The sequence below is a fragment of the Aegilops tauschii genome, chromosome 1 (genome assembly GCF_002575655.3).
Source record: "Aegilops tauschii subsp. strangulata cultivar AL8/78 chromosome 1, Aet v6.0, whole genome shotgun sequence".
NCBI classification, from domain to species: domain Eukaryota; kingdom Viridiplantae; phylum Streptophyta; class Magnoliopsida; order Poales; family Poaceae; genus Aegilops; species Aegilops tauschii.
This window is the reverse complement of record NC_053035.3, coordinates 118932643-118946394: the sequence shown is the minus strand read 5'-3', so window position 1 is coordinate 118946394 and position 13752 is coordinate 118932643. Positions and strand designations below refer to the sequence as shown.

At 44.1% G+C, this 13752-nt stretch overlaps 1 protein-coding gene across 1 annotated transcript in view; it reads right to left on the bottom strand.

The window, feature by feature from the left end:
• Positions 1 to 9863: 9863 nt before the first annotated feature.
• LOC141027788 (uncharacterized) overlaps positions 9864 to 13752 on the bottom strand; it is a 37223-nt gene continuing 33334 nt past the window's right edge. The window contains exons 3-4 of the mRNA XM_073505202.1: positions 10393 to 11679; positions 9864 to 10012 (exon numbers count right to left, since the gene is read on the bottom strand). Of these exons, the coding sequence (XP_073361303.1) occupies positions 9864 to 10012; positions 10393 to 11679 (1436 nt within the window). The remainder of the gene's footprint in view (positions 10013 to 10392; positions 11680 to 13752) is intronic.

The following is a 13752-nucleotide window of genomic DNA, read 5'->3' as shown; positions in this document are numbered from 1 at the left end:
ACTTTTTATGCAAAAATTATTGCCTCCTCCTGAAATATGCCTTTAGATACTTCACTCTAGCTTACCCCAAATAAATTGGTACGATAAGAAGCACCCAACTCCATAATTGCCACGCTTTGCTAGTCCACCTTTGTCTAGAAAATTGTTAACACCAAATTACCAACACTCTAGAAATTTACCATTGTAATTACCAACAATAGGGCAACCGCCTTCTTTTGGAACAATACTTGACTCTCCACCGACCTTTAGCTAAAGGCTACACAAATATAGTTTTCACATTCCCTCGAGACAAACATCCTAACCTCTACGATCATATAATATGGGCTCCTCTCAAACATGTGTAATAGTCTAACTACTATTACGTTATGGGAGCTGGATGTTTTTTCTATGTCGTTTCGAGACTTCTGGTTGAATGATGAACAATGTCAAAGCTTCCTCGCCCATGGCATGGGGTTCTCCTCAAAGATGAGATGTGATCTATTCACACATGAAGAGTTGGAGAATGTCCACACCGACCTAATTTGACATAGCAGAGTACCAAACAAGCTGAGAAAAGTTATCACCTATTCACCAACTACCCGAAAGCCGAGTGGGTTTGGCATAACCTCATCATCGCACCTGCCCAATGCTTTCAGGATCTTTGTAGTGCCCGTATGCCTGCACACCTAGACTTTGTGATCTGGCCAGAAGTTCTACTCTATGTAGTTTGGAAAGAACTAGATAATACAGTTTGAAGATGACTGTGTTTCCTGGAGAACCAAATTTGTTTTGATGTTGACTTATGGTCTATCTATTGGAAGAACCGAATGATAAGGTCTCCGACTTCTCATGGGAGATTACCTTTCTACACACATTGTCTTGATCTTGTAATTCTCAACCTAAATGATTGCTTCGAGTAATATATTCTAGTGGGACTCCATGGGTTTCTTGAAATAAGAAAATTTGAAGCCTCTTCGTTGATCAATGCCCGTTGCCAAGTTTAGCTTAGTCATGATAGATGGGGGTGATGATTTCAAAAAATATTGCCGTAACTTCCAGTCCAATTGTGAATATTTCCCTAGAAGTCTTATACCATGTGTAGCCACACTCACCGTCCCTTTCTATTTAGTTGAACAGATCACTTCAAAATTCATATTAAAATAAAGAAAAAATCAAATTGATTGTATTTTAAGTTAAGCCGGTGTGATGTTGTTTGTCTAGTAAATAAACATGACGATAGTTCTAACTTTAAATAAAAAGTTGTGTCCTCTTCTGTCTCCATTCTATTGGTGGCATCCCTGCCCGTGAGGCTTCAGGACATGGAGTGATAGCACTCTTTAAATGCTCCCATGTATTCAATTTGTAAAAATCGCACTCATATGTTTAGAAAAAATCTGAAAAAATAATATGATTGCTCACAAGACATGTGTCTATAAATCTTTAAAAAATCGGATCCAAATACAGAACACACAATGAGAAACAGAAAAAACAAACCTAGAATGGATAGTCTCAAAAGAAGACAAAATATGAATAATGTAAAAAATGACACTAATCACATCTGGATTCGTCGTCTTCGTTTCTCAACGTGTGTTTTGAATTTGGATCTGGGTTTTTTTTAGGGGTTATAGAAACATGTCTTGTGAATGTGCACAAAAACTTTAAAATTTTCTTGAACCACTTAAATTTAATTTTTCTAATTTGGGAGAATGGGAGCATGGAAAGGCTGGTGTCACTTGATACTCTCCCGTGAAGGACTACGACCCTGTCGATTGCAGCCTCTCACGCCATGACAACACAAGACGAGACAGGTATAAGTGGAACCCAATAAGCTTATGCATCCCGAGTCATTCAGGCCGGTGTCAACTATGAGCTTTCACTTTACTTCACGTCAAACTAGAACCCGGTCAGTGGACTAACCAACCTATCGATAAAACCACAAGGCATGCAAGCCACGCGATTTTAAATTTTTAATTGCAACGAACGTAGTAGTATGTTGATCAAGTTGGCGGACACCTCGCTAGCTGCACATGGATAGGGATACATGCATGATCCAGTTAGGTATATGTCCCCACTAGAAGCAAAAAGATGAAGGAGAAAACTATGTTAGTTAACAGGTTGATTCCATTACTACCGTGCATGTTCTTGCAACTTCCTGTGTGCCACGCCGATGTAGTTTTCCCACCGGTGAAGAGGCGACTCTTCAATCTTCATGTACGTGTACTACATACTCAGCAGCTAGCCAACTTTAATGAACTCGCCATCAAAGAGGGGGAAAGTGACCTAACATCTTGCTTAGCACAAAGGCCATTTAGCCCGTTAACTTGCCTATCAACTCGATGTATGACGCGAAATGAGCATAACTGAGATGATTAGATTCCTTGTATGAAACCAATCTAACAGGGTTCAATTCCTAGACATGATATTGGTGGTCGTCCTTTCCTGGGTTTATTTTATCCCTTTCGATGATATGCGTTCAGTGGGACGAGACGTCTCCGTCGACTATGAAGACATATGTGATGACTTCATCAATCTCAAGATGTTGTGCCATCTCGCAAGGGCAGAGCGTCGGTGGGACAATCCCGGGTCCTCCCCCCTCCCAAAAAATTTAATGCAAAGAGAAGCTAATCATATTGCTAAACTCACTTCTGATTACCCAACCGCGCGTGATGTTGTTTAGCCCCCTTAGATTCTGTTCACGCTCCGCCACTACCGGTTTGGTCTCTCGGAGACGCTCATAAGAGTGTACGTGCGTTCATAGAGGTGAGTATATGTGCGTATCTATGAGCATTTGTGTCTGTACTCTGTTAAAAAAACTCGATTGTACGACGAATGTAAAAAAATAGCGGACATAAAAAGAAAAACTGGACCGCATGATGAAAAAATTGGCTGGCAAGATGGCATGTTCCTCACTATATTATGATGATACAAAAGAACGTCAATTCGAGGATGATATTAAAAACGTTAACTTGAGGATGATCTTTCTTAATGCGGTGCACAATTTGTTTGTAGTGCTGTCCCAGGCTGCACCCTCCAACGATAGGAACTGATATTTTAGATGATTTAGTAGCAAAGTCGAAACGCCACATTTGCATCCGTCCAAAAATTGCTCAGTTGATTGGTGCATAGGAAAGCAGCTCTTAACACAAAGCTTACAAAGGGAAAGATGGTAACCTGGATGATAACCACTGGGAAGCCATAGAGATATTTAATTTGACACGCTGGGCGAGTTGCTATCCACACGCGAGAGACGATGTGTCATCGAGTACATTTGAGAAAATGTACACCGCACAACTAAATATCAACATCCCAAGTGATATTTATCTGTTTATTTTCTGGGGGGGGTGGGGGGGGGGGGGGGGGGGGTTCTTTTTGTTTCTACCTGGAATGTTTGAAACCGCGACTCAAATGCAGAATATGTGTTGAACATGTTTCCCACATGCATGGTTATATAACATGGTTTATCACGGAAACTCGTAGAGGCACGCACCTGTCTAGCCGTACCGGCAGTCCGATTGCTTACCTATCCACAAAGTCATTGGTTTTCGCATGAGGGCACAACAAGTTTTAAGTTTTAGTTTCTGAAACTTACGACTTTGTCGGTTGCAGGTCCCGGAACTAACGATTTTTTCGGTTGCTCGTACCAAGTTTCAGAAGTTGAAACTTAACGGAGTTTAAAAACCCGTCAAAACGTATTCAAAATGGATCTCATTTTGAAAGTCCTCGTCGTCATCAAAAACTCAAATATGCAAATGAAATTCAAACTTTGGTTCAAAAGATATGAAAGATTGAAAGCCAAGAGAAAAAGTGGCTGGATGGCCTCGCCCATGCGTGTTACAAATCCCCTCTTGGGTTTATCACCATGGCTTTTTTGTCTTCGGTGCAAGAACCACTCTATGGTCTAGTGAAACTGGCGATGAACCTTTATTGCGACGATACTATTAAAATACTTACGTATTCCGTGTGCGTATTGTTATGAGTTGATATAAACTATGGTTCGGTGTTTGTTAGGATATTTGCTCTATTTGTATAGCTGGCTTGGGAGTTAATATATGTCACGTTCAAACTGTATCACATGTAACCTCTCTATGTTATATTAACGCACACAAGTCCCTATCTGAGCTACGGCAAACTACTCCACCAACTTTACATGGTATCAGAGTCATCTCTCTTTCTCGCACATCTCATCTGAACCATGGCGTTGTCTTCCTCCTGCTCTGTGATGTAGGCCAATTCTTTTGGTTAGCAGGTAATGGAACGCCTCACCAGGGATAACTTCCCCCTCTACAAAGCTCAAGTGCTCCCGCATATCGGAGGCTCACATGTTTGGCTATCTCGATAGAACCATCGTTGCATCATCTAAGCAGCTCATAGTGCAGAAGGCAGATAAGAGTGGCTAGAAGAAACCAACCCAGCCTATAAATTCTCCCATCAAGTGCTAGCTTACGCATGGGGTTTCTCTCCCCGGTGATCCTAGCCCAAGTCATCGGCATTGCCTCCTCTGATGCGCTATGGAAGGCCATAACCGAGATGTTTTCTTCTCAATCCCTGGCGTGTGCAATTCAAATCCACAACCAGCTCATGAAAACAAAGAAGGGAGATATGCTGGCCTGAGCTTACTTCACCAAGATGAAGGGAACCGTCGATGATATGGCTAGCATCGGTTAAAAGAACTTGAGGACCATGATTTGATTTCTCAGATTCTCTCTGAATAACGACTACAACTCATTTAGCAGCACCATCGATCTTTAATACAGTTAAATCCACCTGGCCAGTCATAGATCTCCCTCGGTGATCTCTACAGATAGTTGCCCTCGGTGGAGGGGCGGCTCGTGTCGCAGATTCCTGGATATCATCAGATCTCATGAGCAATGGGGTCTTCGATCCACCTGACTAGTCATTGATCTCCCTCGCTGGGATGCACGTGGCTATGACAGCCTGAGAAGCGGTGCCACTACCTAGAAAGTGGCGGTGGCTACCCGTCTGGCAACCGTCAGCCCAAGCAGGGCGCCAGTAGCTATTGAGGCGGCGAAGGAAGCAATGGTGCGGTTGGGGAAAAGTCCCAGATTTTCCGCCATGAGGGACATGAGGCATACCGTTGATGGAAATTGTATGACTGATGAGTGATATTTTTACACTCCTCTACCCTTTGTTTAAATCGAGATATTTCATAAAAACCGAGATATTCGCTCCGATATTGCCACTAATGACTCATGAATGCATAGGATTCCACAAATCCTATCTTTATTGTGTTTCTATAGGAAATGGGCTAAATATTGACGAAATCAAGTGAGAACATGGAAAGGAGTAAAGGAGGAGATAGAAGAAATCAGGATGAGGCGCACCATAAGAAACAACACCAAAGACGGTGTTTCATGCGACCGCGACCGCTCGCATGAGCGGTCGTATTGTATGGCAACCGAGGCCTCTCATTCACCTGAACAACTTTTATAAAGGGGTCGAGCCCGAAATGTCAACAGGACATCCGCGAGAAGAACCAAAACAGAGTCATCCTCATCCATCTCCATCAACCCTGACCGCTGCCATTTCCATCTCCATAGCCACCATCACCACCATAGTTCTTCTTCCACTAGATCATACTTGACCGAGCCATTTAATTACATTTGCCATCTGTATCTTAAAAGTATTCTGTCACATACATGCACTTAAATTGATCGATTTTCATCTGTAGTTTTTTTGGAGAGACGCTCCATTGGCAATCATCACTTCTTTATGTTTTACTGAGATATACATGCTCTTATTCCTAGGTCAGCTGAATGGAAGAAAGGATGACCACGCAAGGTGCAATTGGTTTGTTTGTTTGGTCATCACATATCAATACTGCTAGGAACATGTGTGCTCCTCCTGGTAATGTTGCTGTTGAAAAGAAGAATTTTTGGAGCACACATGTGGTTTGGAGGGCGTCACCATGGATGCTAAGGGGAACCGAGAAATGTGAAGGCGAGGAAGGAGACGGGTAGGGACTCACATAACAACTTTCTGGCGGTTGCGGTGATGGTGCATGTGAATAAAAAAGAAATAAGATGTGCCTCGCCACAAGGTTTGACGGGAACAACTAATGCCGATGTTGCACCTTGCGATGGAGGACCGGTGTGAAAGATTGTATTAGTCATTATGGCTATTAGCATCACCGAGCAAGAGAATAGAAGGGTGAAATTGGAATGTACGGATGTAGTACATCAGAGAAAAAAACATGAGATAGTATTATTGGCCTATAAGTGTGTTGCACGTGCATGCGTACTAGTCTATTTGAGAAAAAAATGCAAATTTGAAAATAAATAAATAAATAAGGACAGAGAAAAAAGTAAAAAGGTAAAAAAATGAAGAAAGAAGAAATGATGAAAAAACATGTATGTAATCATAGCTGCTGCGCGTTCTTTGCAGTTTAGGAAACAAAAAAAGGTGAAATGAGTCGGCCCAACATTATGAGGGAGTGTGTGTCGTTTGGAAAATAACGAAGGAACGGGTGCCATGGTTGCCCTTTAGGAAATACCTTCGACGCGGGAGCGACAAATTTTTTTTTAAGCAAAGGGAGGGACTGATATGTATCGCTTGTACCGAGCGAGGTCCTTCCTCTTACGTTGTTGGGCAGGGCCCACGCGATGAATCGTTCCCTCTCACCTGCCTTGGTCTGCTGATGCACGTGCGGACACTGCATACCTGAAAAAAGCGTTAGGTTCGCAGGAAAAGTCGATATTTTTTAAAATTCTTTTCAATTCGAAAAGAATTTTGGAGAGCTCATGAATTCAGAGAAATGTTCACGAATTGGAAAAAAAAAGTTCATGAACTTGAAAATGTTCGCAAAGTCAAAAAAATATTTCTCTGAATTACAAAAAAATGTTCCTCAATTAAAGAAATGTTCATGAATTCAAAAAAGGTCGTCAATTCAAAAAAGGTCGTGAACTTCAAAAATGTTCATGATGTGGAAATAATGTTCCTGAAATAGAAAAATGTGCATGAATTTGCAAAATGTTTACAAATTTGAAATATGTTCGTGAATGTGAAAAAAATGTTCACGAATTTGAAAAAATGTTTGCGAATTAGTAAAATGGTCATGAAATAAAGAAATGTTCACCAATTAAAAAATGTCCTCAAATTCTATGGATTGCAAAAACTGATCACAATTGAGAGAATGATCAAGGACTTATAAGTGTTCCCATATTCAAAAGTGTTCACGAATTCAAAAAAATGATGGATTAGGAAAAATGTTTGTGGATTCAAAATAGTTCATGAATTCAAAAAATATCATGGATTAAAAAATTGAGAATTGAAAAATGTTCGTGGATTAGAATAATATTCACGGATGCAAAAGGGGTATTAAAGAAAATAGGAAAAGGAGATAAATATGAAAACTAAAAATAAACAAAAGGGGGTATAAAGAAACATGAAAAGGAAAAACCGGAAAACAAATCGAAGTAGAAGAAAACAGAAAGAATAAACCTTCTGTAATCTTCCCAAAACCAGGTGAAAGATTCTAGAAGTTTCCTAAAATCGGCTGACGAAAGCCGCTCCCACATTGCTCGCTCAACTCTAATGGGTCGGCCAAGATATGGATGCATTGGGCGATCGCCGTGATATGTATCGCAAGGAACGATACATATCATTTGTGTCAGCGAGGCCGAACCACTCGCTACAAGCGACCCGTTTTTGAGAACTAGGTGATGCCCCGTGTTGCTATGGAAATCTTGCTAAGAAATGTCTAAATAATTGCCACCAAACTTCTAAAACTGATGGAAGTCAAATGTAAACTTAGAAAAAATGAAGCATATAAAAAGAGAAAATAAATTGTAGTTAAAAGAATGCATTTATAACAAAATGTGAAGGATGAACTCTAATGCAAAAAAATCACCTTTGAAAAATATGCATGAATTAATATTGTGATAGTGTTTTTGCATGCATAGAATAGTGCAAAAAAGTAATTTATGGCTTGCGACTTGCTTATGTGTCATGTTTGCATGATTAGAAAAAATAGGTAGTGAGTTGTAGTTAGAACTGGTAGTGGGCTGTACTAGCTATTTAGGAATAGAAGATGTGCATGAAAACCACTAATGGGCTGGTCCAAGAGAGGAATACAATGGGCGAGCGCTATAAGTGACCAAACCGCTAACTCATCTAACTCCTATTTGGGGTCTTAAGGGTTGGTCATAGTGCAATATGCAAACTGGCGCACCTCCCCACGCACTGTGTGCGTAAATGGGTCAGCTCATGTACATCTTGTTTTTAATAGTTTTTTAACCTTCCCTTGATTGTTCTGAAGGTTCTTCTGAGTTGTTTCCCCCTAGTGGGCTGTACTAGCTATTTAGGCACTAATGGGCTGGTCCAAGAGAGGAATACAATGGGCGAGCGCTATAAGCGACCAAACCGCTAACTCATCTAACTCCTATTTGGCGTCTTAAGGGTTGGTCATAGTGCAATATGCAAACTGGCGCACCTCCCCACGCACTGTGTGCGTAAATGGGTCAGCTCATGTACATCTTGTTTTTCAATATTCTTTTAACCTTCCCTTGATTGTTCTGAAGGTTCTTCTGAGTTGTTTCCCCCGGCACGGGTTTTGCCTTTTTCCCATTATCTTTTTCTTTTTCTTTTCTCTTTTATTTTTATTTTTCATTTTATTTTTATTTATTTACTTATTTTGTTCTTTCTTTTTAAATTTTACTTTATATCAAATTCATAAAGTTTTTCGAATTTGGTATTTCTTTGCCCAAATTTTTCTGAACTTTATTTGAATCCACTAAATTTTCTCAAATTAGTCGGTTTTTTATAAAAATATGATTATTTTTTCAAATTCATAATCTTTTTTCATTTTCACGAAGTTTTTTCTTTCAATTTATGCACTTTCCGAAAGCATGGTTTTCCCCAAAGTTTCATGAACTTTATTCAATTGTGTTGAGCTTTTTTACTAAAAATAAAATCAAGTTTTTCTTTACGGAAAAGCTATTTTCCAGTCGACCGGAAATTAACGATAGATCCACGGCTCGTTGGATTTGGATGGTAGGGTCGCCAGCACGCGTAAAGTGTAGGCGGCTGCTGGGCGCCGGCGCGCCGGCCCAAATTTGGGCCGGTCGGCCCACAGCCGTCTAATTTGATTAATAGAGACCGTTCGATTTGTTTCTGCATTGTCTTCTTCCCCTCGTCCCTCCCTTTCCTACGAGGCGGCATGAGCGCCCCCACCCTCCCAGTCCCCCCCTGATGACCCGATGACCACGACAACTACGAGCAAGATGGTCGGCCTTCGAACTTCGCCGGCTCGCCCCCACAGATGGCCGTGACCATGTATCAAACTCCGCCGTGGTAGCCATTGCAGCTCGCCGCATGCGCAATTCCAGCACGCCGAGTCATGGTTGCAGCACACCCCGGCCACAATTCCTAGCTCACGGCCCCCCATGCATGGTTTCCAGCTCGCCGTGGTGAAACTCCTGCCATCCTCGCCGCCGGTCAGCCGCATGAGTTTTCTTGAACAACGACCAGCAATCACACCGTGGGGAAGGATGTAGCAAAAAAACCTGCAGGTTGTAGCAAAAAGCGACATTGGTTGCAGCGAAAAACAACGTCCCCGTCGTCGCGAGTCGCGGCTCCGCCATGAATGGATGTAGCAAAAACTGCCGCCGGTCGTAGCAAATAGCGATAACGATTGCAGCAAAAAATCAGCTCGCCGCCGTCGCCTGAAGCTTATCCACCACCGGTTGTAGCTTTTTCCATCGTCGCTTGAAGCTTTTCCATCGCCGGGGTTGAAGCTTTTCCACCGATGGTTGAAGCTTTCTTCCGTAGGTTGAAACTTTTCTCTCACGCCGGTTGAAGCTTTTCCCACCGCCAGTTGAGGCTTTTCCTACGCTGGTTGAAGCTTTTTTCACTGACGGTTGAAAAAATCATCGACGACCGTCGCCGCCGGTTGCAGCATCGTCGTAGGCCGCTTCCAGCACTGTAGGTCGCTGGTTGTAGCAAAAATCCATGGCCGCCCCGCTGGGTTGAAGAGGATGGACGACGGCCATAAGCACAGCAATGGACTGCACGGCAGCTGAAAAGGATCAGACTCACGCAGTTGGCGTTGGGAAAAAAGGCATGGCGAGATGCTAGGGAAGAAGACGATAGGTGGGAAGGAGATAAATGAAAAATAGGGAGAAACGAGCGGTGGTTTGTTACTCGCGAAGCGATAAAGTTTGACTTTGCGATCCACGCCTGGCCGAAGGATCTGTTCCAATCCAACACAGCGCGTGCGACCGGCGGAAGACTCGGCCGGTGCGCCGTGTCGAAACGTTTCCCTAAAGTGTAACGCATGTTCGGAGGAAAGGGTGAGGATGGGAATCGAACCTACTACCTCCTTTTTTTTGAAACTCACACCGAACTTTATTTAAACCTCCCAACCAGGGATTTTGTCCGCTACAACCTGTAAGATACAGTCTGGTGGAACATGCATCCACACCTTCCAGAGATTATTCGTCACACACTCCCTCGCTAACCGATGAGCTGCATTATTTGCAGACCGTCGAACCCATGTAATCTTCCATCTATCCCTTGAATCCAACATTTGCTTGACCTCTTCAACAACAGGGCCGAGCGGTGATAAATCCTTCTCCTTGCTCTGCAGTTTGCATACAATCTCCCGGCAGTCCATCTCTAAATGGAGGTTTTGAACATTCAGATTCTGCGCGAGTTGTACTGCTCTTCTGCAGGCTAATAGCTCCACCATTGCCGGTTCTTTGCATTGCCTGAAAGCATGACAAGCTCCTCCTAGGAACGCCCCCTCCTGGTTTCTGAGCACGATACCTACTCCTCCCCTATCGCCAACCTTGGACATCGCCCCATCTACGTTTGCTTTCACCCACTCATCCTCTGGTGGGCACCACTTCTCCCTAGGGGCTGGATTATCGAGCTTGCTCTTCTTTCCATGGATAGCTTGCCACTCACACATTAAAGCAAAAACCCTTCTCGCAATGCCATCAGCATCTTCTATTCTCTGCCCGTCTCTGGCGTTATTACGAGCCAGCCACAACGCATAGGTTCCTTGGACCATGATCGCCCTTTCATCATCCGATGCGTCCGCAAGCCAAGATAGTAGCCATCTCGCTAATGCATTCTGGGGCTTGACCGACTCTGGTGGGATCGCCACCGGCACCCCCAACTCCAAACGCATTATCTTCCAGAACAATCTTGAATGAAAGCAGTCCCAAAACCTATGATAGTTCGTTTCCTCCCTGCCACAAGCCACGCAGAACACTCCCTCTTTAATCTTCCTCCGCTTAAGCTCTGTGCCTACCGCCAGACCATTTCGTATCAAGCGCCACATGTGAGTTTTAACCTTTCCCGGTGCTACAGTATCCCACAAGCTGAGCCACGCCTTGTGATCAGCCACCGTTGACGAAGATTCCGGCTGGCCAGCTTTGAGGCTTTTCTGCGCCGTCCGCAGATGATGCGCCGAGCGTACTGAGAACACACCATTTTTGGTGTAGTTCCATGCCAAGTAGTCCTGCATTGTTGGCCCTCCCACCGTGATATGCAAGATCTCCTCAGCCTCATCAGATGAGAACATGGCACACGCCTTATCTTGATCCCAAGCACTCCTTTGCTCATTAAGCAGGTCACCCACTCTCGTTATTCCATGTATATATCTTTGGTCCAGTGGCCTTAGACTTCCCTTCCTAGGAATCCAGTTGTCATGGTGAACCTTGATAGCTCTCCCGTCTCCTATTCTCCAAATAAGTGTTGGGGAACGTAGCAGAAATTCAAAATTTTCTACGCATCACCAAGATCAATCTATGGAGTTTACTAGCAACGAGAGGGAAGGAGTGCATCTACATACCCTTGTAGATCGCGAGCGGAAGCGTTCAAGAGAACGGGGTTGATGGAGTCGTACCCGTCGTGATCCAAATCACCGATGATCCTAGCGCTGAACGGACGGCACCTCCGCGTTCAACACACGTACGGAGCAGCGACGTCTCCTCCTTCTTGATCCAGCAAGGGGGGAGCAGAGGTTGATGGAGATCCAGCAGCACGACGGCATGGTGGTGGAAGTAGCGGGATTCCAACAGGGCTTCGCCAAGCGCTGCGGGAGGAGGGAGATGTGTCACGGGAGGGAGAGGCAGGCGCCAGGGCTTAGGTATTGCTGCCCTCCCTCCCCCCCACTATATATAGGGCCAAGGGAGAGGGGGCGCAGCCTTGGCCCTTCCTCCAAGGAAGGGTGCGGCCAGGGAGGAGTCCATCCTCCCCAAGGCACCTCGGAGGTGCCTTCCCCCTTTAGGACTCTCCCTTTATCTTATCTCTTGGCGCATGGGCCTCTTGGGGCTGGTTCCCTTGGCCCATATAGGACAAGGCGCACACCCCACAGCCCATGTGGCCCTCCCGGGGCATGTGGACCCCTTGGTGGACCCCCGGACCCCTTTCGGCACTCCTGGTACAATACCGATAATGCACGAAACCTTTCCGGCGACCAAAACAAGACTTCCCATATATAAATCTTTACCTCCGGACCATTCCAGAACTCCTCGTGACATCCGGGATCTCATCCGGGACTCCGAACAACTTTCGGGTTACCGCATACTAATATCTCTACAACCCTAGCGTCACCGAACCTTAAGTGTGTAGACCCTACGGGTTCGGGAGACACGCAGACATGACCGAGACGACTCTTCGGTCAATAACCAACAGCGGGATCTGGATACCCATGTTGGCTTCCACATGCTCCTCGATGATCTCATCGGATGAACCACGATGTCGAGGATTCAATCAATCCCGTATACAATTCCCTTTGTCAATCGGTATGTTACTTGCCCGAGATTCGATCGTCGGTATCCCGATACCTTGTTCAATCTCGTTAGCGGCAAGTCTCTTTACTCGTTCCGTAACACATCATCCCGTGATCAACTCCTTGGTCACATTGTGCACATTATGATGATGTCCTACCGAGTGGGCCCAGAGATACCTCTCCGTTTACACGGAGTGACAAATCCCAGTCTCGATTCGTGCCAACCCAACAGACACTTTCGGAGATACCTGTAGTGCACCTTTATAGCCACCCAGTTACGTTGTGACGTTTGGTACACCCAAAGCATTCCTACGGTATCCGAGAGTTGCACAATCTCATGGTCTAAGGAAATGATACTTGACATTAGAAAAGCTCTTAGCAAACGAACTACACGATCTTGTGCTAGGCTTAGGATTGGGTCTTGTCCATCACATCATTCTCCTAATGATGTGATCCCGTTATCAACGACATCCAATGTCCATGGTCAGGAAACCGTAACCATCTATTGATCAACGAGCTAGTCAACTAGACGCTTACTAGGGACATGGTGTTGTCTATGTATCCACACATGTATCTGAGTTTCCTATCAATACAATTCTAGCATGGATAATAAACGATTATCATGAACAAGGAAATATAATAATAACCAATTTATTATTGCCTCTAGGGCATATTTCCAACAGTCTCCCACTTGCACTAGAGTCAATAATCTAGTTCACATCACCATGTGATTAACACTCACAGGTCACATCACCATGTGACCAACATCCAAAGAGTTTACTAGAGTCAACAATCTAGTTCACATCACTATGTGATTACCACTCAATGAGTTCTGGTTTGATCATGTTATGCTTGTGAGAGAGGTTATTAGTCAACGGGTCTGAACCTTTCAGATCCGTGTGTGCTTTACGAATATCTATGTCATCTTGTGGATGCTACCACGCGCTACTTGGAGCCATTTCAAATAACTGCTCTACTATACGAATCCGGTTTACTACTCAGAGTCATCCGGATTA